The 22,068-nt window shown below is 38.4% G+C and overlaps 1 protein-coding gene across 2 annotated transcripts in view; it reads left to right on the top strand.

Annotated features, from left to right (window-relative positions):
- The window catches only part of XPO4 (exportin 4), a 74,097-nt gene extending 62,232 nt beyond the window's left edge, over window positions 1–11,865 (top strand). Inside the window, exons 16-24 of one of the 2 annotated variants that reach the window (XM_040054927.1) lie at window positions 511–685; window positions 1,785–2,078; window positions 2,995–3,175; window positions 4,666–4,784; window positions 5,137–5,178; window positions 5,689–5,819; window positions 6,603–6,720; window positions 8,053–8,145; window positions 11,193–11,865. In XM_040054927.1, the coding sequence (XP_039910861.1) occupies window positions 511–685; window positions 1,785–2,078; window positions 2,995–3,175; window positions 4,666–4,784; window positions 5,137–5,178; window positions 5,689–5,819; window positions 6,603–6,720; window positions 8,053–8,145; window positions 11,193–11,390 (1,351 nt within the window). In that variant the 3' untranslated portion in view covers window positions 11,391–11,865. The remainder of the gene's footprint in view (window positions 1–510; window positions 686–1,784; window positions 2,079–2,994; window positions 3,176–4,665; window positions 4,785–5,136; window positions 5,179–5,688; window positions 5,820–6,602; window positions 6,721–8,052; window positions 8,146–11,192) is intronic. The other variant, XM_040054928.2, reaches the window with a different exon arrangement.
- The last annotated feature ends 10,203 nt before the right edge of the window (window positions 11,866–22,068 follow it).

Below are 22,068 nucleotides of genomic sequence, written 5' to 3'. Positions count from 1 at the left end.
AGGAAGTTCTTGAATGCTTTATTTTTGCCAATTGACATGCAATTATACATTCAATCATGCATTCACAGTCTACTGAAAAGCTCTTCTGAAGTATGAGGATTTTAAATGCTTGAGGATTTAAATGCTATGAGGATTTTTCTTTTAAAAAAATTAAACCCCACGGGAGCTCGTTTTGGAATAAATTGCTTATTTTATTATGATGTAATGAGACTAAGCTTTTAATCCATGCAGTATGTCCATTAACTCTTGTGTGTGTGTATGTGTGTAAAACTAAAGCACTTTTCCTGCTTTTCTCCTGTATGAATTGATCTATTTTCAGAGTATATACTTTAAAAATCTGAGAGCTGAGGCATTAGTAAGATGAAAATCAAAAGGCAATTTAGCCTTAGAATAAAGGAATTAAAAAAAAAAAAATAGCAACAAAAAAACTTCTGGCAACTGCTGGAAACCTGATGTGCTCTGTTCATACAATTTGTGAAGTCTTTAATAAAATTTCTTCCCCTCTTTTAGGGCAAACTTAGTTATTCAGTGTGAAAACTGGTGGAATTTAGCCAAACAGTTTGCAAGGCGAAGCCCTCCTCTTCACTATCTGTCTAGTTCTGTGCAGAGGACGCTAATGAAGGCTTTAGTTCTAGGAGGTTTTGCTCATATGGATACAGAAACAAAGCAACAATACTGGACAGAGGTAAGCTATTTTGATACTTCTGTTACCTCCATATAAGCAAACAGTACAATAAATTAGTTTAGGGAACTTCATAGTGAAACAAAATCAATTTGTGTAACATGTTTTGATATTTAATACTGATGATTTTTAAAATTATTCTTGCTTTGATGGTCATTACTTGTATCTCTTGTATCTAAATTGTACCTAAAATATCTCAACCCAAGAGAAACCACTAATAATTAATTGGAGGATTTGTGAAGCAGACAGTAGAGCAGTATGTTTGAAAGAGACTATTAGAGAACATTAAAAATTTCCCTTGCATTGGGACATTTCTTCCTTTCCTTTTAATTTTATGGTATTACGAATTATTCTGTTATCACTTAATGATAATGACAGTAAGCAAAAAGCTAATGTGGAACATCATAAAGAGTCTTGACCAGACTCTTTTGTGCCCTGGCTCCATTAAAGCTCAGATATGTAATACCAAGAAGGTTGATGCTAGAAGGTAGCTGAAATGGTATCAGGAAGCACAATGTGACTTGATGAAGCATTGACCTTCTCAGAAAAGTGTGTTTTTATTGGCAGAGCTAGAAAATTAGTGATTTAAGGTAAGAGTGTAATGCAGTGGAATTAATTGGAAAAAAAACCCACCTATTTTTGTGGAAGTTTCTCAATTGTTTCTGAATATAGATGATGATAAAAGTGATTTCACTATTGAGGATCATAATGTGGCAAAGATAACTTTGAGCATTAATCTTAATGGTTTCATTTGTAAGCTGTAACAATTTTTTCCCTAATGCTGAATCTGAAGGGAATCAAATGCTTTGAGCCAGAGAAAGTCATTGTCGTTTGTTTAAACACTACAAAATTACCTAAAATATTTATGGAGGTGCTCATTTTGACACCTGCCTGCAGGCCATGATGGACAATGAGAAGCACTACTCACTACCACTTCTGCTTGCATTAATGTGACAGATAATGACATAACTGAGCCATTGGAAACTGAAAGTGATTGATTCTTGTATGCTAAAAGCATGCTAAAAGCAATGAGTTTGCTTTTAGCAAACATCTCATATAATGGTATGCTTATCTTAATATGACTTTTTTGAAAAATTTCAAGGTTCTTCAGCCACTTCAGCAGCGATTCTTGAATGTGATAAACCAAGAAAACTTTCAGCAGATCTGTCAGGAAGAGGAAGTGAAACAGGAAATCACTGCTACATTAGAAGCACTCTGTGGCATTGCTGAGGCTACCCAGATTGATAACGTAGCGATTCTCTTCAATTTCCTAATGGACTTCCTTAATAATTGCATTGGATTAATGGAAGTATATAAAAACACACCAGAGACTGTTAATCTCATAATCGAAGTCTTTGTTGAAGTTGCACATAAACAAATTTGCTATCTTGGAGAGGTAAATAACCAGAAAGGGAAGGAGGGGTCAGAGTGTGTGTGTGTGCACGTGCATGTGTGTAAATCTGTATATAGTGCTATTCCTTAAACAAAATAAAATGTAGTGACTTTTACAGGGAGAAAGAAAGGCTATGTGGACACATGTTGAGGAATTCCTTCTTCTTAAAACATATGCTTGCAAAGATTAAAAGCGGGACATTTAGACTTGTGGGGGGTTTTTTACCAGTAAATTTAACCACAGTTCATCACTAGTCTAACTCTTATGCATGATTGACAGAAGAAGACAGACTGTGTTGGGTACTTCTTTTATAACAATATCAAACTTGTCTGAAGTCTAGTCTAGGAGAATTGCAGCACTGTTCTATGTGACAAATACATGCCATAGAGACACCACCTTAGTCCTAGACACGGCATTAATAGATCCCAACAAATTAACAGTTCAAATTTTGAGTTTGTGCAGGGCACTTGCATCTTTGCACTGTTGACTCATTTTGTTTTCGCATCTGGAAAAGTTCCTGCATATTCCAAACTGAGTATGCCCAAACAGTGTATGGTGGTTCCAAACTTCTATTAGTAAAGTGTGTCTCCAAGGGGTTTTGTTGGTAATCTAGTTTGTGAGATTAGTGAGATATGTCAGTCTGTCTCAAACCACTCTCGTCTGGATTTTTGTTAAGACTGAGGAATCAAGAAAATTACTGTTTTGCTCTTTCAACCAGTATCACATCAGTATATGGCTGTAAGTGTTCTTATTGTCTAGGGTGGCTGTTTCCGTGACGATTCTGTGTACAGTTGGTACAAAAGTGATCATACACCGAAATAAAAATCTTCAAGTATTGTCTACCAAGTAATTCCATCTGAAGACAAAGTTTCACTTTTAGCATATGGAAGTTTTCTTATTATGTAACATTGTTTTATAGGCCAAAGCCATGAACTTGTATGAGGCCTGCCTAACTCTGCTCCAGGTGTATTCCAAGAATAATCTAGGTCGACAACGGATAGATGTTACAGCAGAAGAAGACCAGTACCAGGATCTCCTACTTATTATGGAGCTTCTCACTAATCTTCTATCAAAAGAGTTCATAGATTTCAGTGATACAGGTATTAAGGAATTGGTCATTGATGAACTGACGTGTGGCTTTCTAAACTGTAAGAACCATTTTGGGACTTGTGTTCAGTCCATGTAAAGTAAAAGCTGAAGTTTAGGCTTGTCTAGGTCAGACTATGGAAATTACTATTTAAAGTAGCAAAGAAGGACTTTTCACAATATTCTAACATCTGAAATTAATATTGCTGTCATAAAATAAGTTATGGATTTATGAAACAGCTTGAAATCTGAATGTTGCATGTCTGAATATGTTGTACCAGCAGTTTTATAACAAAAGCACATAGAGAAGTTGGAGTAGTAAAGCAGTGCAAGAGAGCAGATGGGTTGTCTTCTTAGTATAGGATTCAACTTTTGTGAACTGTTGAGTCATTAAAATTCCATCATGTGAGGGTCTTCTGTAGTCCTCTTTCACAGAACATGCTTTATGGTTTGTGGGTGTAGTTAAGGGTTCCTTCTTGTATCCCAGCCTGTTACTTTCTTACATGTATTTGCCACTTAAAAATGCAGTTGTCCTGAGTATGTTCTGGCAGATAGCTGTGGTGCATTGCTTTGGAATAAGCCAAAACACATTTGCATGGTTCTTATCTCACCATGTTCTAAGCACTTTGCACAGATAATAACCCGGGCAGATTCAGTTTTATACCAAACATGTTTTGATATTCATTGCTTTTCTGAGGTACATCTTGCAAGAGAGAACCTTGTACTCTGAAATGCAGTACATAATTTTATTTTTTTATCATGCATGCACAACATGAGTACAGAACCAGATTTAGACTTTGTCCATTGGATGGACAACCCAGGGCTTTGTAAAGTATTTGCTTTAAGATCTGGATGTTAGTTGCGTGGAAAACACTTACCATGAAACAAAGTAATGTGAATAAAACTTAGGTGCAATGCCCAGAGATCAAATCTGTTGTGAATTTTCTAAGTACTGCTGCTGACTCAATGCAGGATTTATAGAAGTAAGGTCACTGCCAGTTGATGGGAAATGTAGGCCTTGACCTGTAACTGGAGAAAACTTGGCAACATCCAAACTGAGGAACTCTCTCTGTTAGCTCTCCCATTTTTTCTCTTTCTGTTCATAAAAGATATTAAAGCATATGTAAATATATAATATATATTTTAAAAGTATAAAAATGCAGTAATATTTTACTCACTATGTGTGCAGGCATGAAGCAGCTATCACTAGAAACAAATGCACTGTTCTGTAATGGAAGGGAGCCCTCAGTATCTGAAGCGTTCTGGTTTAGCATGCCATCTGGTACAAGTGATTATGAAATGCTTAATCCTAATGAATATAAATATAGAGTGATGTGACAGCCTCCACTCACTAAGTTTCTATTTTAATACAGTGCCTCATGGTTTTGTTTGGAGAGAGGGAACTCGTCCTATTTTTAAAAATGTCTGTATTATAAAGAAATGGGACTGTTCCTTCAAGATGTTTAATCTTCCTTTTATACAAAATATTTTTTTCTTTCTGCAGATGAGGTATTTAGAGGACATGAGCCTGGGCAAGTTACAAATAGATCTGTATCAGCAGCAGATGTTGTCTTATATGGGGTTAATCTAGTTCTGCCTCTAATGTCACAAGATCTGCTGAAGGTAAGTATATTTTTACAAGGAGCTGCTAGAATATGAAAGCTTTATAGTAATGAATTCCTTGAATTCGTTCCTATATGTATTCCGCCTCCATAAGCTGAATTTTCTAGATCTCATAAATGTAAATAACTGTTCCATAGTTCTAAATTCGTTTTGAAAAGAAATACTGCAAGCTGAGAAAATGTATATCTGAGGGTCGTAAACAAAACTTTTCTTCTAAAAGCAAGTCTGTGCAGATCAACAGCCAAATCTGAAATGTGGCTCCCAGAGTCCTTTTTCTGATAGTGCCAGAAATGTGACGAGAAGCATAAATAGTGATATGAGTTAAAAGTACCAATTTATTTCCATAATACAGATGGCTGTCGATCGAAGGCGTCGGCAGTTTGTCGGTAGAACGGTAAAATCCAAACCAATGGGACGGCAGCATTTCACCGTTGCACTGTGTTCATGTGTTAGTTGGAAGCAGGGGAGCACTTCCAGAGGGTGTCTCAGCTGTCCCCTCTCCACGTGCCTCGTCGCCGGTCGCGCGTGCTGAGCGCGAGGGCTGTGTCCATTACAGCTCAAACCAAGGCGAGGGATGTACCATGGGAGCACCTCATTGTGCTCCAAATGCTCGCCAGGCTTTCACCCCCCGGGACTAGATTTGTCTGTCTGAAATAAAACTCCTGTATTTGTATCCAGCAGATACCAGACTGCCACCATCTACTGTTTAGCTTTAGTAGTCTTCTTTTGTTGTACCACGGTGGTTGTACTTATATAAAGTTGTAGCCGTTCTAATGACTCAAGTTTCCTACTAAAAGTCTTTTCTTCGTTGCAAATCATCAGTCCTATCTCTTTGTACGGTTGAAAAATATGCCAAAGTAGTTGTGTGATTGAATCTCAAAATACCATGTTTTTCTTTTGACAGTTTCCATCCCTGTGTAATCAATATTACAAATTAATCACTTTCATATGTGAGATATTCCCTGAGAAAATTCCACAACTTCCAGAGGACCTCTTTAAGAGCTTAATGTACTCACTGGAGTTAGGGATGTCATCGTATCCTTTATAGAGCTTGGAAATGGTTTTTTTAAAAAATCTAAGTTGCTTTTATAAGGACCTGTTAAAAATACTTTTTTTTCAATCAATATCTATTTATCAATATCTATCTATCAAATGCATGTATAATTATATATCAGTAATTGACTCTTACTCTGCTCTCTGGGGATTGAGAGTTTCACTGCAGTGTCCATTGAGATTCCAGCATCAGCTGAAGTGCTTCTGACTTGTGGTGCTTGGGTGCAGCCTTTAAGTAGCTTAGCATGTAAGTTTTTTCTGGCAGCCATTCCTGCCTCCTCCATTACTTCATTTCAGAGTGTGTAACTTCATAAGCCTTCAGCTGGTATCCCATAGCCATTCCTGAATTAGTCTCTCAGCTGGTAACACAAAACATTGCTGCTGTTCTACTGGGCTGGCTCCAGAGCATTTCCTGTCAGGGTGCCAATGGGCTCTCCCTCTCATAATGGGAGTACCATTTTCACTAATCTGTGGCACGTGTCAGAAACAGATGAGCTTGACCATAAGGGACTCTTTCTGAAAACGTTATGTCAGAGAGGGTTATGTTACCTTAGGGCATGTAGCTAATAAAAGAAGATAATGAAGTTGGAATCCTTTCCCCCCCCCTTTTTTTTCTAGCGGTTTTTTAATTTGGTTTTTTTAATTAGCAACTTTGTAGTGAGAAGAGACATACAAGCATTTCAGATATTTTCTAGTGTCACAGCTGGGTAGTTTGACCACAATTTAATTGAAATCTGACTTCAATTCTTTAACAACCATTATCAGAATGAGCTCAGAGGTTTGCCAGCTCTGTCTGGAGGCTGTAACACCATTAGCAGAACAGTGTGCAAAAGCACAAGAAACAGATTCAACCCTTTTTCTAGCAACGAGGCACTTTCTTAAGGTAAGGCATCTGTTTCTTGTTACTTTGGTTTTTTTGCATAAAGGTAGCATCCAGAGGCCAAACAGTGGTCATATCCAGATTAATCAGGGTAATACATACAGTAAGAAACAGCCTGTTGCCTTCTAAAAACAAACAAACAAAAAACCACAAAAAAACCAAAAAACAAACAAACAAACAAACAACCCCAACAGTGGCAACTTACGAAGAAAGAGAGCGTGAAGAACTGAAGATATCAGACTAGAGTACAAAAGAGGATCGAGGTGTAGAAGGAACCGATCCATTATGGTCTGTAAACAAAAGAAAGACCTGAGCCTCTCAGAATGCAATTTTTATATCCATGCTCTGCACTTGAGATTGACAGCTTTAGCAAGTTACTGGTGAAGCTGTGAACAGAAAGCTTCCAGAATTCTGTGAACTGGAGGCTGAGTACTGAAAGAAAAGGCATGAAAAAGAACATAGCTGGGGACTAGAAAGGAAATGCTCTCATTTATTCAATGTATCTAATGAATTACACATTTTCTTAATTCAATATGACATTCAGTACTTAACTTCTAGGACCATCCAGTTTAAAGAATTTTGGAGTGACCTGGTAGCCACCAGGTTTCCACTAACTGGCAACAAAGGAATTGTGGAATCTCTATGCTTATCTTCTGGTTTTGTATAGGCTTCAGTTTTACTTAAGACATCTTTTTCTTACCAAACTGACATTGGGATTTCTGAGGATTGCTCATTAAATGCTTCCATCAGACAAGATGAGAGAAAGAGAAACTTGCATAATTTTGTCTTTATGTATCCTCTAATTTAACATGGTTTCATTCCTTATTTCTGGATTTCCACTTAAAATTCTAATATTAGTCTTTACTGTTCTGTTCCCTGTTTGACTTTCTGTGAGCTATAGGAGTCTCCAAAACTTGAGGAAAAGTTCTGTGTTTTATTCTGGAAGAGCAAAGGCTTTTTTCATTATTTCTCTGGCCTATCTGCAGGTTTTGGAGAAAAATACAAGTGATGTCATGTTTCTCTGAAGAACAGTTGATAGAAATCAACAACAGGATCCAGGGCTTTGAGATGTGTGAATTTAGGCTGTTAAGCCAAGACTTGAGTCCTAAAAGAATTTGGCTTCTAAATTTCTGGTACCTTAATTCAAAAATAAAATAATAAAAAAAAAAATTAAAAAAAAAAAAAGGAGGGCAACAAAACAGACAGAAACCTTGGATGTTTGTAATACATGTTCATTGTTATCATCAGAAGTGAAGATGAACTTCAGCAGCAAATGTTGATAAAGTAGAAAGTTAAGTTTGCACTTACACAACTACTTCTGTTTTATGATTTCAGATGGTTTTTGATATGCTGGTACTTCAGAAGCACAATACAGAAATGACAACTGCAGCAGGTGAAGCATTCTACACATTAGTGTGTTTGCATCAGGTATGGCATTCAGACACATCCTGAAAAAAAGTCATTTGTTAAGGGAGAGTGGTTATTTCTTGTGCACCTGACAAATCATGGAATCATTTGGGTTGGAAAAGGGCATCCTCAGGAGGTCTGCCAGTTTCAGTTTCATGTCTTTGCATTTGTCTTTGCTGACTCTCCAGTCAGCTCATTACTCCGGCTTGAGTGAGTGTCTCTACACTTCAGTCCTGCCTTTGAATGCAATGGCTGCACTCCCCAGTTTGGTTTCATCCCCAGACTTGAGAACAGTGTATTTCCCCTCCTCTTCCACGTCACTGACTAAAATATTTAACAGGACAAGGTCCAGATGAAAGCTCTCAGTGCCATTTGGAACCAGCTTCCAGCTGGAACATGAGCCATTAGCTTCAATCCTTTGTAGGCTGATGTTACAGGTGTGTTTTTACACATGTAGCAGTTCACCCATTTAGACAATAAAATCCAAGCTTGGTTGCAAGGGTGCAGTACACAGGTGCTAAAGACCTGCTTACTCTAGGCATCCACTGCACTCATCTTAGCCGTAGATGTAAGCCACAGAATCACAGAATATGCTGAGTTGGAAGGGGACCCATGAGGATCATCGAGTCCAACTCCTGGCCCTGCACCACACCATCCCCAAGAGTCACACCATGTGCCTGACCACACTCTCCAAACACTTCTTGAACTCTGTCAGGCTGGTGCTGTGACAGCTTCCCTGGGAGCCTGTTCCAGTGCCCAAACACCCTCTGGGTGAAGAACCTTTTCCTAATAATCAGTGTAAACTTCCTCTGGCACAACTTCAGGCCATTCCCTTGGGTCCTTTGGCTTTCACATGCCCAGAACTAAGTTTCAGGAGAACTTGCTTCATGCTTTTCTTAGTCATTCAAAGATGATAGACAACAGCCAGTAATGAACAACATGAGCCAGCTTTCTGAACACTTGGATAGATTTTGTCAGGTCTTACGAGCTTGCATGCATCAGCATTTCTCAAGAGATCCCTGGGCTGATCCTCTTTACTCTGCATACTTTGTCTCCTCCTTGAACCCTGTCTCCAGTCACAAAAGTCTGGAAAAACTTGTCAGTGAAGACCAAGGCAAAATAAAGCATTGATTATTTTAGCCTTACTTCTTGTCTACTATCATTATATCATCTATTCCATTCAGCAATAGAACCCATATTTTCCCTTCTTTTACTCTTAAAGTACTGGTGAAAGCTGCTTTTGTTGTCTTTGATGGCCTTTGCTAAATTCAGCTTTAACTGAACTTCATTTTTCTGTCATTGTTCTTGTACAGATTATGATTCTGCTTTCCTCCTTTCTAGCTGTTCCTGCTTCTATTTCCTGCATGTGTTGCCCTTGTGCTGGAGTTCAGTCATTAAGTCCCTGCTTAGGTGAATCAGTGTCCTTATTGTTTTCCTCTGTATCTGGACAGACCATTCTTGTGCTTGGAAGAGGTCATCCTTAAAGACCCATCAGCTGTCTGGAGCTCTTATTGTCTTCAGAGCTCAGTCCCACAGGATCCCACCCACCAGTCTTGAAGGTGACAGCTGCTGTCATGATGTCCAGGTTCTCTGATTCCCAGGCTGCCCTCTTTCCTTGCTTTCCTGGGAATCCTTAACTCCACTATTTAATGATGACTGAAAGGCTGGCATTATTTACCACATCCCTGACCAGCTCTTACTAGCTGTGAATAGCAGATGCAAAGTCACACCCCTGGGTAGCCCATCTGGTGTGTGCGCAAATGTCAGGGAGATAATCTCTTGTAAGTCTGATCTGGAAACTTCCTCAAGTTGCTTTAAGATGACTAAAAGCCCTGTTCTGGGGATTTGTAATGAGATCTCACCCCAAAAGGTGATGTAATTTCTACTGCTTTTCCTCTGATCATGACCTGTAAGCACTCAACTAGATTGCTGCCCAGGCTGTAGAAAACCATCTTTAATTTGAGCTGCCTTTTCACAGAAGTGTCAATCTTCTGTCATCTTCTGCCCTGAAAATCTCTAACAAGCTTCCACCTGTCTCTTGGAACACTCCAATCGTGCCACCTGTCCTACCACGTATCAGTGCCTGCAGTTATGTTGCAGCTCTGAACCTGCACGTGGAGCTCTAGCTCATGCTGTTTCCAAAGCTGAACATACTTCTACACAGGCATTTCAGGATGGCCTCCTTTCAGCCTATTTCATCCTTTCTGAGGAGCACTTTTAAACCCATCACATTTCTTTGTGTTCTTAATACTCTTGGTCTCTGTCTCTGCTTATCTACAAGTTGTTAACCACCATCCCTCAGCATGCCCTTTAAAGCCCTTCCTGCCAGGTTGGCAAGCCTTTGGCAAAGACCATGCTAAGCCCCTTTGTCCTATGGATCCTCTCTTTTGTTAGCAGCCTTTATCCCTCAAAGAAAGACTCATGAACATGTAAGAGAAAAGGACCCTGTGATGCCACCCACGGGTGGCAAATTCTTGCTGTGTCTACCCTCACCCAACCCCTCATAGGCAAAATGCAGGGAACTGCCATTCTGACTCCTCTGTCCTTCTCCTGTGCTCCTTTGGGCTTGCTTCAGCTGTGTGCCCCTTGGCAGGGTCCTTCTGGTCATGTTTGACATGTTTCTGTCTAAATAACCGTGAGACTAAGTAGGAAACTCTTAGAAAGGAATCTAAGCTCTCTGTCCCAGGGAAGGAACTCTAGAAAATGGAGAACCTGTGGTGGGAGGAGATGATTGGTATGGAACATGGGACAGGCCTCAAGGAAAAACAGTCCAGTGGGCAGGAATAAGCCTATGCTAAGGAAGTGCCAGAAGGCCCTTTGCCTTAAAATTGTCATCTTACTCTGCACTGCAAAGCATTGTACCTTGCTTTGAAGACTTCTTTAGCCTTACTAAAATACCCAGCCTGCATGAAGGATTTTATCTGGTTTAGAGGTAAGTGTAAGGCTTTGAGGACAAGTGAAGAGGTACTCGTGGCTTTCTGTCACAGCCTTTATTCTGGATCTTGTCCTGATGAGAGAAATTGTATATACTGTATATCTCTATTTTTATTTTTATGTTTGTTTAACAGGCTGAATATTCAGAGTTAGTTGAAACGTTGCTATCAACTCAGCAAGATCCAGTAATTTACCAGCGGTTAGCAGATGCCTTCAACAAGCTTACTGCAAGCAGCACTCCTCCTACACTGGACCGTAAGCAGAAGATGGCCTTCTTAAAGAGTTTAGAAGAATTTATGGCAAACGTTGGTGGACTTCTCTGTGTAAAATAAACAACAAAACTCTATGCCTAATTTAGACCCTTTCTGCAAAATGCACTGAGAAATGCTGAATGCTGACTAAATCTTGTACCTGTCTCTGGGTTCTTTGCAGCCATCTCAGATTCTAGAGAGCCTGGAAGTTTGAACATAACATCATGGAGTAGGAGAGGTCAACTTTGAATCAGCTTCTGCTATTATGTGTTAGCTGCAATCTGTCATACTTGGGTGTAGAAGAGAATGAACGGAAAATCTGAACTGAATTTTTTCCCATTTATGCGCAAACAGATACGGGCACAATGAAATAAATGCAGTGCCTTTCCCCCTGCACTGGTTTAAAATATGAGTGGTCATGTAAGCATACGGATTTCTTTTCTACCCAAAATCATGTTAGAGTGTGATGCAGATACATAGAAAGCTCTAAACAGTTTAGCTGATTTTAAGCTTTATTTTTCCTCTCTTAAAGTTTGAGTTTGTGTTCCAGTGGGGAAGAAAAACCAAATGGTGTTTTAATTTAGTTCTGTTTTTCTACATCAACCTGACGTTGCAGGTTTAATGCAATGCAGGTTTTTACATTACGTACTGCTGCCTAAAGTTCAGAGAAAAAAAAAAAAAAAGGTGTATATTTTTGTTCCCCTAAAATGAACTTTAGGAACTGTAGCCATTTCATTGCCTTAATTTAAAAGAAAAAAAAAAAAAGAAGCTCATATACTTTAGGTAAAAAATATAAGGCAAGGTTTGACTCTTGAGAGTTGATTTAGGATGTTGGCACTGAGCTGCTGTGTACCTGTTGCAGCCCTTCATGTTGATGTGTTGTTTTGGAATGAGTGTCTAATGCAAGGTTCATGTGTAGTTTTACTTTCAGTATCTGTTTTGATTCTCACCTGGGTTGCATGCAACTGCAATGTATTTCTTACCGAACTGTTTGCTTAAGCAATAACAACCCAAAAGGTGTGAATTACTGGCAAACTTTGTAAAGTTGGGGCATTAGCTAAAACAATTATGCTAGCACAGGGGCATCAAACCCTTTTACTCAAGCATGTCTGTGTGATTCCAGTGGGGAAGGGTAATTGGGAAGTCTGTGCTGTAGGAAATTTTTGGTTTTGCTGAATCCAGTCCCACTTCTGCAGAGCTCTCCCAGCTGCTCTGCTCTTGTTTGGTTTTTTATATCAGCACTTTAGCTTTTATCATAGCAGAAGATAGTGTCCTGAGTATATAGAACCAACAAGGGAGAGCAGCACATGAATATGAAAGCAAGGCCTGCTTTGTCCTCTGTCATGAGCCAGAGGAAACTGAAGCAAACACAAATGCTGCATGTCTAGTAAAATTATTTTTGTGGAAATGCACAGAGGCAGAAGTGGGCCCTTCTGTTTAAGACCTCTGCTAGATCATGCTGTTAAGTATTTCCAATGTGTTTTTACAATTTATATAAAAAGTCTGGTATACACCTTTATATGGCTATTTATAGCTTCATGTTTGCAATTCTGTGCCATTCTTCAGCTGTTCATCTCAAAATTAGTCACAATAGCCAGAATCTCACAACAGACACAAATCTCTAATACTGTGCTGTAAGTGATCTAAAGTTTTGTTTTGTTTTGTTTTTGAGTTTTTTTAAAGTTAAATCTGTAAGTGTCTCAAGCATGGATCCACAAGGCCAAAAATGCCATCTCTTTATTATACTTTTCTCTTTTAATTGATGTGAAAACTGGGCAAGGGCATAGTTACACATTAAAAAGTGACCATAAAACTTCTTAGATAATAGTGTACCTTCCCAGATAGTGTTTTATTTTTAAGATAACCTGCATAATATTTTAGAACAGGGGTATTGCTCTCAATTTTTTCCTGAAACTCTAGTGCTTTTCTTTAAAGGGTTTCTTGACTGTGCATTTGCACAAAATACAATGATCCTGGCAGATCATTCTGTTTCAAACTGTTGTGATGGCTGAGTTTTTATTTTTAAATTGGGGTTTACTGGTTTTGAAACTGCTTCTGGAGTTTTTCTGAGTTTGTACATTGGATGGGGACGAAGCTCTGAAACCTCATTTTTTTCAGATGAAGTACATTGAAGCCTGGGAACATCAGCAGCAGTAGGAGCTGCTGGTTTGTTGTGATGTGCTCGATGTCAGGTGTCCAGACCGAAGTCTTCAAAGAGATCATAGCAAATATTCCATGTTTGGGGTCTGACTGAGTAACTGATACACTCAGTCATCCTTTCTTTTATAACTAGTTCTGTTACTATTGTTTTGTTAATCCTAAAGCTGGCTCACTATTTAAAAATATTTATTAACTTTAAAGTTTTGAAATCCTCTTGCAGATTGTGATGAACAGGAGCACAAATTATTTTTCTTGTTGGTCCCCTTCTTGTTGTAACAAGCAGACACACACAGCATTTTTGAGTATGAGGACTTTAGCTAAAGTATGAACACCCACTTTTAAAGACTAGTTTTAAGGGTGGCTTAAAAATTTCCATTGCCCTTAATTTAAAAATAATATTATATGTTAAAAGAAAATGTCCTAGTGAGGCTTTGGGGTTTTTTGTCATTTCCTGCTTGATGTTACACTTTCCTGTTTTTTAATTTTCCTCTTGTTCTCATATATTCAACAGGGATCTTTCCATGACATTTTATTTTCTTTTAGAGCAACGCTAAGATGTCTCTGCTTAGTGACATCCATGAAATGGTTGCAAAGGCTTCTGGAAATAAGTCCTGTTCATTCATACTCCTGCTGGCTTGGTGACTACTTCTACCTGAGCTATTTGACTTCAGTATTCCTACAAAAAAATAGAAAAAAATAATCTGCGATCTTCTACACATCCAGTTGCTGTAAATTGGGATTTGAAAGCACACTGAGGTCCACAGGAAAGACTCAAGACTGTTTGTAGTGAACACTGAGAGCTGATTCGGTATAAGTGTTCTGAAAGTTTTATAGCATCATTGCATCCATTTTCCATTCATGGTGGAAAGTGAATAATGGTTCTAAAAATGCACCTGTTTTTTAAAGAAAGAAAAAAGGCAATTCAAACCAAGTGATAAATGCTGCATGAAATGATTGTAACAAATACACTTGTCTTGACTTTTCTTGCTGAAACAGATTATTGGACCGGTGTTTTCATTCTAAGACTAACTTCTTTTCCATTTTGCCAGCTCCTTCCCCGTTGTAATAGTTAGTTCTAATGCTGGCATAATAATTTTGTTCAATCTATAGTTTTCAACACTGACAAGCATGCCCATTGGGTTCAATCACAAAATTCAAAACCTTGTTGAAAGCACAGATACATAGGGACAGGGAGAAGTGGACTGGATACACGAAACTTCCACTTTCACGTGCATTTATGCCTTAATTAGCTTCACTGAATTACCACCAGAATCTGCTACTATTTGCCCAGAGATTTGTGTTTCACTATTTAATGGTAAAGGGCTCACCTTTTTTCTCAGGAATGAGAAACTTGTTTTCTCAGCATGTCCAAATCCTACTAGTTGAAAGAGAGGGGTTTAAATTGGAGTCATCGGTTTCATAGTGAGTAGAACTCACTAAAGCCCCAGTGTTTACCGGGGCAAATCCCTTTATATCTAAGCCATGTAGTTCTAGAAAATAAGCTTGCTCAGAGCAGTCAGTTGTCCATTTAAAATCTAGTTCTTTAAAAGGGAAAGCAAATTCTAATTTGTGATCTGTAAAACTATTAAAAATACAAATTTGCAGCATTTTGCTTGTAAAACACTTCAAGTAATTTCAGGTTTGGTTAAGTAATTACATAAGAAGGAGTGGTTTTGTTTTTTTTTTTTAATGGAAGTAGCTTGATGAATATAAGCACAGGAGTAGGAGCCAGGCTCCTCTAATTTTGTAATGTTTTTCCACAGGATCCTCTGTGGCCATTGGCAAGTCACTACAACTGTGTTGTTGTTAAAATTGCATTAACACCTACCTACCTCACAGGGATGTTGTGAGGATTAGCTTATGCCTATAAAATGCATTGAGGATGTGAGATGCTATGTAAATATTATATACTTTTAGTTTTGTGAGGTGTAAGATTTACTGTAATGGAAAGAAGATTTTCGTCATTTGTAAAGCCCAGTAGAGGCAGCAGTGGTGCAGTCTTCCCAGGATTGATCCACTGCAGTACAGTAACGCTTGCTGTCAGTTATCATTATTTCAATTACAGCCGATCGAAATGGCGGCTTCTTCGTAAATAAGGTGAGATTCCCCACCAGTGTGCCTCAGTTCTGATCTGCAGAAGGAGAGGGCAGTTAGTGGTTATTCAGGCTTTGGTGCCTCTGCTCGTGACAAGTGCTGCTTGTGGTGGTAAGGTTTTTTCTTTGGTTTACTTTTGGGTTTTTTACATTTTTCTGCAAGGAACAAACACCACTCATTTCTCCCATGTCTCTTCCAGTCACTAAGTATAACCAAAGCCTAATGATAACAATTAAAATTTAAAGAGCCAGCCCTGCTCCCCTGCCCCCCATAAATTTGCATTTGAGTAGATTGTGCTCTGTTTTCAGTGAATTAGATTAATGTTTTCTAGCACTGATCATGAAGCAAATAATGAAGTGTGTTTTGCTCTAGAGCCTCAAACTCTCAGCTATCTTATAAAACTCTTTTCAGTATGAGATTTCTTGGGGCCCTAGAAACTGAGAAGTTACCTCTGCCTTTCCCTTCTCTTCAGTGAGTTAAAATTGATTCTGCTTTTTCATTTCTTCCTGTTCCCTACCCTGCTTTTCCTGTCCTTTTAAGCTGTTCTTGAGCAGAATTGGAAGACCCTTCCAGCCTCAAGAGGAAGATACTACTACCCATGTAATTTTCCAATCTGGTACAGCTTGATACTTGAAATTGATAAAAACCTCTCTAGCAGCATTTGCCACACATTTCAATCTCTCATAAAACCATTCTGGAGTTTTTAATTAGGGGGGGAGGTGGGGGATAAACCCAAACAACTATATTATTTGTTCTGTTTGTGCAAAATAAGAAACCTCCATGCAGTGAACATGCAGTTTTAAGGCAATAAATGCTAGTACTGCTGTTGGTCAAGTGTGTAAATATGTTAAATGTGTCATTCAATACTGTGTTGAGTTTATATATTAAAAACACAGGGATTGAACTGCTAGTTGATTTCAAGTATTGTTTTATCTGTACAGCTGAAGATATGAAGTTGCATAAAAATATTTCACAGTTTATTGCAATAAGACTTGGGAAATGGCTGTTTAATCAAGCCTTATCATGACTGAATTTTCAATTTTGAAATGATCACTTTGTGTATTTTTAAGGTCCATAAGCAGGAAGAGATAAAATTGTTTTCCACTAAAGACTTTTTTTATTTTGTTTTGGCCATGTGTGATTTGTGTGTATTCTTGTTTTAATATTTTTCTCAAATCTCACCTGTGTTGAATCCATGAAAAAGCATTTGTTATTCTTCCTTGCAGTGGAAACATAAATAGCAACATTATGAAACCTTAGGCTACACGTTTTGCTCTTTGACTACAGTGAATGCAGACTAATTAGGTTAAAAGTTGGTGGAGTAACGTTAGTTTACATCAGCACTTAAGGCATGAGTTTGTCCATCAACAGAAAAAAAGTGTGATTAGGGGTACAACAGCAGTATCTCACACTAGACTGCAATTACCAGAAATTGCTGTGAATATATAATCAGATTAATCTTTTCCCCCTATCTCCCAAATGAAGTTTTAACAGTGACTTTTCAGGTCATGATTATTGGTGGCATTTGTCTACTCAAAAGGAATACTGATTTCTGGGTCTTTAATTTGTATGTGTGTGTATTTAATGTAAACAGTTTTTATGATGGTGTCTGGCACAGAAACATTTTCCAAGCTCATAATCTGTTCCTATGTGAAGAACATCTAACAGCATGTTACTTCATGGATATCAGAGAAGTTCAGTTACAGGCAGCAGTTCCTAATGTGCAATACAATTACATTTAGATAAACTACAGCTATTTTCTGTTGTTCCCCTCTTACTTCCATGTACCCACATCATGTAAGAGTAGGAAAAAAACCCCACAAATCCTGAAAGTAAAACTACGCAACAACTGTGTTGGTGCCAGCTTGCTCTATATCTTGGCTGTATGTATCACTAGAATTTTACTGGTTTCAAAAGTAAGATTATGCAGTTACATATTTATATTAGCATGGTTTAGTTCAGTGAATATTTTGGGGAAGGACAGAAACATTTAAGGTAATTTTGAGGAACTTCCTGAAAACAATTGGTAAGACTAACAGCAGCATATCCAAGAGCCTTTCATGTAGAAAATGGAACTATTCTGCTTTACCTTAAATATGAGTTCTGGAATAAACTTGAACCATTTGGGTACAAAGCCTTTATTCACACTTGTTTGTCTAGGTATACACAAACCCCATCAGTTCTGCCTTTTTGAAACTTGTATTGGCTTCAGTTGTGAGTGGTGGAGTTGGTGGTGGATTTTTTCCTTCCGTGATTTGCCACGTCTTACAAGCAGAAAAGTAGGAAAGCACGACCCTCTAAGTGGAATTTGGACAGCCAGCTGAGGAGCAGGTTGTACATGAACTGAAAGAGGGAAGGAGGAGGAGAAGGAAGTGATAACTTTGCAATCTTATCCAAAAAAAGAAAAATAGATCAATCTACAAGATAAAAGTTATCCCATAACATTTAACCCATGACATCTTGAAAGGGATTAGTAAAAGCCTGCCATTTTATCCACAAGTTTGTTGGGGGAGAGAGCACTGTGTTGGAATTCTGAAATGAAATGTGATACTATCAGTGTAAGTTTTGTTAATTAAATAATAAATTCTTCTTTATATTGGAAACCATTCCAGACAAATCTGTATATCCAAAGAGAACAAAGAAGCTACCCACTGTGACGGATACATAATTCATTACTAATTTTTCTGCTGTCTATATTTGAATCTTGTGGAACAGCTGTTTTTATTTTAGCATCTATTAGATGGTATCAGATTTGATTTTCCTGACATGCTGTTGCCTTTGCAAGTTAGAGTAAAGCAAAGCTGTAGGTGTGGTATACTTCCCTTTTTCTTTCTTCTCTGTCTGGCCTGCTGTTAATGGTTGTAAAGATAAATATGTTTGATTTGCTTTAACTTATTGTTTTGGATGCTGCAGCTTAGGTTTGTGGCATATTCAAACTGCTTCCCATCTCTGTTTGGTGTTCCCTGAATGAATGTCATCGCTAGACTCCAACACAAGTATTGATTTGAAAGCCTCACTTGGTAACTTGGTTTAATAAGCGGTCAGGACATTTGCTTTAGTTTTGGAACTGCACCAATACTACTAATGGTCTTTTGTTAATTGAAATGATTGTTGTAACTCACAGATAACCCCAAAGCCCACCACCACACTGTGGAATCTCTAGGAAGATCACTGATGTCCTCACACAAGATCAACACTACATTGGGGGAGGCTTATATTCTTCTGCCACTTTAAGGAAAGACTGTTCTTCTGAAGTACTTTTTGCCTGCTTTTAGGCTGTTATGCACTTTCATGATTTCTTAACAAACTACTGTTAAAATGTACTGTAACATGGGTTTTGATAAGCGCACATGTATTTAAACAATTCACTCAGCCTCAGGAAAGCTGGAAAAATTGGATACCTGTTTTGTATCTTGATTAAAATGTTTGTTACCTGCATCCCTTAAGACGGCCGGATAATGTCTAGATCCTGCGAGTGTAACTATTTAAGATACCAGTATCGTCTGTAAAAAGAGGACAGTGTCATTTTGCTTTAGGGACAGAGAAAAGGGTGTCCTTCTCTTATTTTTCTTAGAGGTGTATATATATAGTCTGAATTGGAGTTTCAAAAGCAGGAAGCAGTAATAAACCCCATTTGCTGTTCAGGAAAAGAAATGTTTTCTTTCATAACACTCACTATCTGATTTCTATTTTCTTTCTTTTCCTTAAAGAGCGTGTGTGAAATAAGTGCAGAGGTATGTGTAGGAAAAACTGTAAAATCTGCTGCTGTACATGTTTGCTACTTGACTGCATTTTCTGTTTCACTTTTATTTTACTGGTTTTGCTAAATATATTTTATATATTTTCCTTTCTGCTTCTTGTGATGACAGAGTGATTACATCTTTGGGGGGGAAAAAAGCAAAAACAACCATGACAAGGCTTTGGGGCCAGAAAATGCCATGAAGGTTGGATGTTACCATGTATCTTTGGACATTTTTTGAGAAAACTATGTAAGTCAGAAGCCATGGTAAAATCTATGGGGATGTGAAAATGCACAGAAGTATAGATACTGGTAATTCTGTTGAAGGGTTGGGTGGGTTTGTTTGGGGTTTTTTTCCCAAATACTTGTAAAGTCTATTTAAAATGTCAATACCAGTAGGTGGTATTAAGTGACTACTGGTCACTTATGTAGAGCGTTTTTCTGTCTGAAAGCTGTGGCCCTCTGAGGATCCTGCATCACTTCCAAGGGATGCAAAAAGCCTGGCAAAATTGAAAGAAGTCACAGGGATCCTGTATCACTGCCATGTTTCTAAGATTTCTATCTCCATACAGAAAGAGCTGGGACTCCATGAACTGCTTAAAGGCAAAAGCTTACTACTGTACTTGAATTCATGGAGTGAAGCAAGCTTTTCAGAGGCTGACTGACAGTCTGTCTTCCCGTTGTGCCACAGGGTCTCGGGAAGCTGTGGTGCACCTGGCCCACACAGCTACCCCATGGGGCTCCAACGCATTTGATTCTCCATCCGTAGCTGGAACAGCTTGGGAGTGAAAGTAAAAGTGTAGCAAGCTCTGCTTACAAAGAAGAGCTGTTGCAGATTGTTTTCCAAGTAGAATATTTCCACTTTGCTGTTTTCCATCATCAGAAGTAGGATTATGTTGTCATTAACTAGAAATAATCCTTGTATGGTTGTAAAGCATTGTGTGCTTCGCTGCCTTCCAAATCAGTGTGTGGTTGGTTTGCCAGCCCTAAACATGTTGAGGTTTGTTTTGTTGGGGTTTTTTTTGTGGAAAATAGTTATTTTAGAAGTTTTTTAGACTTGATGGCAACAGGAAAGATTGTACAATTAGAATTTAGTAGTCTATTTTCAGATTAATTAAAGCTGATTATACTTTTTCATATGGCTATGGCTTGTGCTACAGTGAAAACAAAACTAGAAGTTCATAAAATACAACAGAGTAAAGATAAAAATTCAAGCCCCAAAACAGAAAAGCCTTGTGAGTAGCAAGTTGCTATTGCTTTCCAGGGTAGAACTGTGTTTTTAAACACTGTTTCTGATCTAGCAAATGTATCAGTAAAGAGGCAGTGATCAATGTCATCAGGTTTGTGTCAAGGACACTGGTATCACTACTATGTGACATGGGTCTGTCGGTGAAAGGACAGGGGAGTTAATTGGAAATACCTGTCTGCAAAAAAATACTAGGGAACAATAAAACCCGATTATTAATAAGAAATTTCTTTCAGGGTGCACTTTACAGATATTCCTGTGTTTGTGATTCATTTGTCCTCGCATCCAAAGAAATTGCAAGAGATAACCTGTATTTTTTCCTTCCTACAGGGTCCCTTGGAGCTCCTTTGGAGCTTTGCTTCTAGAACTGTCTTGTAATAGGATTCAAGCGAGGCCCTGAGCTGTGCTTGCTGCCAAGTAGTATCTGATATCATAACCTAAATAATGTCACCCTGCCTACCCCCAAGCCCCCACACAGCCATGTGTCCTTATGTGATCTGTCTAACCTTTCTGGCGAGGAGGAATTGCTTGCCAAGGGGCAGTCTGCTGCTCTAGGAAATCTGGATTGAGAGTGTGTATCATCCCAGTCTCATTTCTACTTCCATTTTCAGCCCTTGCAGAATGTTTTTCATGTAAAATGCCTTACAAACATGCATGAAATAGGAAAATTACTGAAGTGTCACTTCACTGTAGTACCTAAACCACATTTCTTCCTGCACTCAGTAATGCTATGCAGGTATCCCTATCAAGACAATTGTGACTTTGCACAATGCAGGGAAAAGGGGTTGGTTTGTTCGTTTTAAACTACAGCAGTGGTGGTAGCATGAATAGATATGGATGCCCTCCCTATGTGACAGTCTTTCATGCTGGGATGAAGATTTTTTTTGGCAAGAACTTTCACAGACAAAGTGGATAACGCACTGAATGCCACATCCAGACTGCAAAATAGTCTTTTAAACCAAATGAAAATGTCCACAGTTGTCTACTGTTAGTAAAGTTACTTTCTCAATAAAAGCCTTGTTTCCACATGAGGGAGGTTAAAAATATGGAGATCTGAAGAGAAATCATCCTATGCCCATATCCTCTGGTGGCAAGAAAATTTGACTGTCTGCTGCTCATGTAAACTGTGCTGCAAAAATATTTTATCATTAATTAAGTATTTCTGTCTTCCAAAGCAATAGTTCTTCTCTGTTCATTAATGCCCAGTGCTGAGCATGTGACTTCTGTTCAGCCACAGTGAAATGTGGCAGAAGATTGAGCAGGTTGTAGGTAAAACAAGTTTCTTACTTGGCTTACTGCTGATAAAGCTTCTTGCTCTGGAGAACATGAGGAAAGTCTGCTGTTGGGTTCAATAATCAGATGGGCAACCTCCTATGAGTTGGTTTATAAGGAGAGTCATTGAGTGATAGAAAGACAACACTATGCACATGATTTTTACAAACACCAGACTTTATAAAGAAGGAATGAGAAAAATAAGTGAGCTTTTTGTCTTGGGGCAGTGAGATCATGAGAGGTGCCAG

The sequence above is a fragment of the Hirundo rustica genome, chromosome 2, assembly GCF_015227805.2.
Source record: "Hirundo rustica isolate bHirRus1 chromosome 2, bHirRus1.pri.v3, whole genome shotgun sequence".
NCBI lineage: Eukaryota > Metazoa > Chordata > Aves > Passeriformes > Hirundinidae > Hirundo > Hirundo rustica.
Note: the sequence above shows the minus strand (reverse complement) of the source record. Positions and strands in the feature narration are given on the sequence as shown.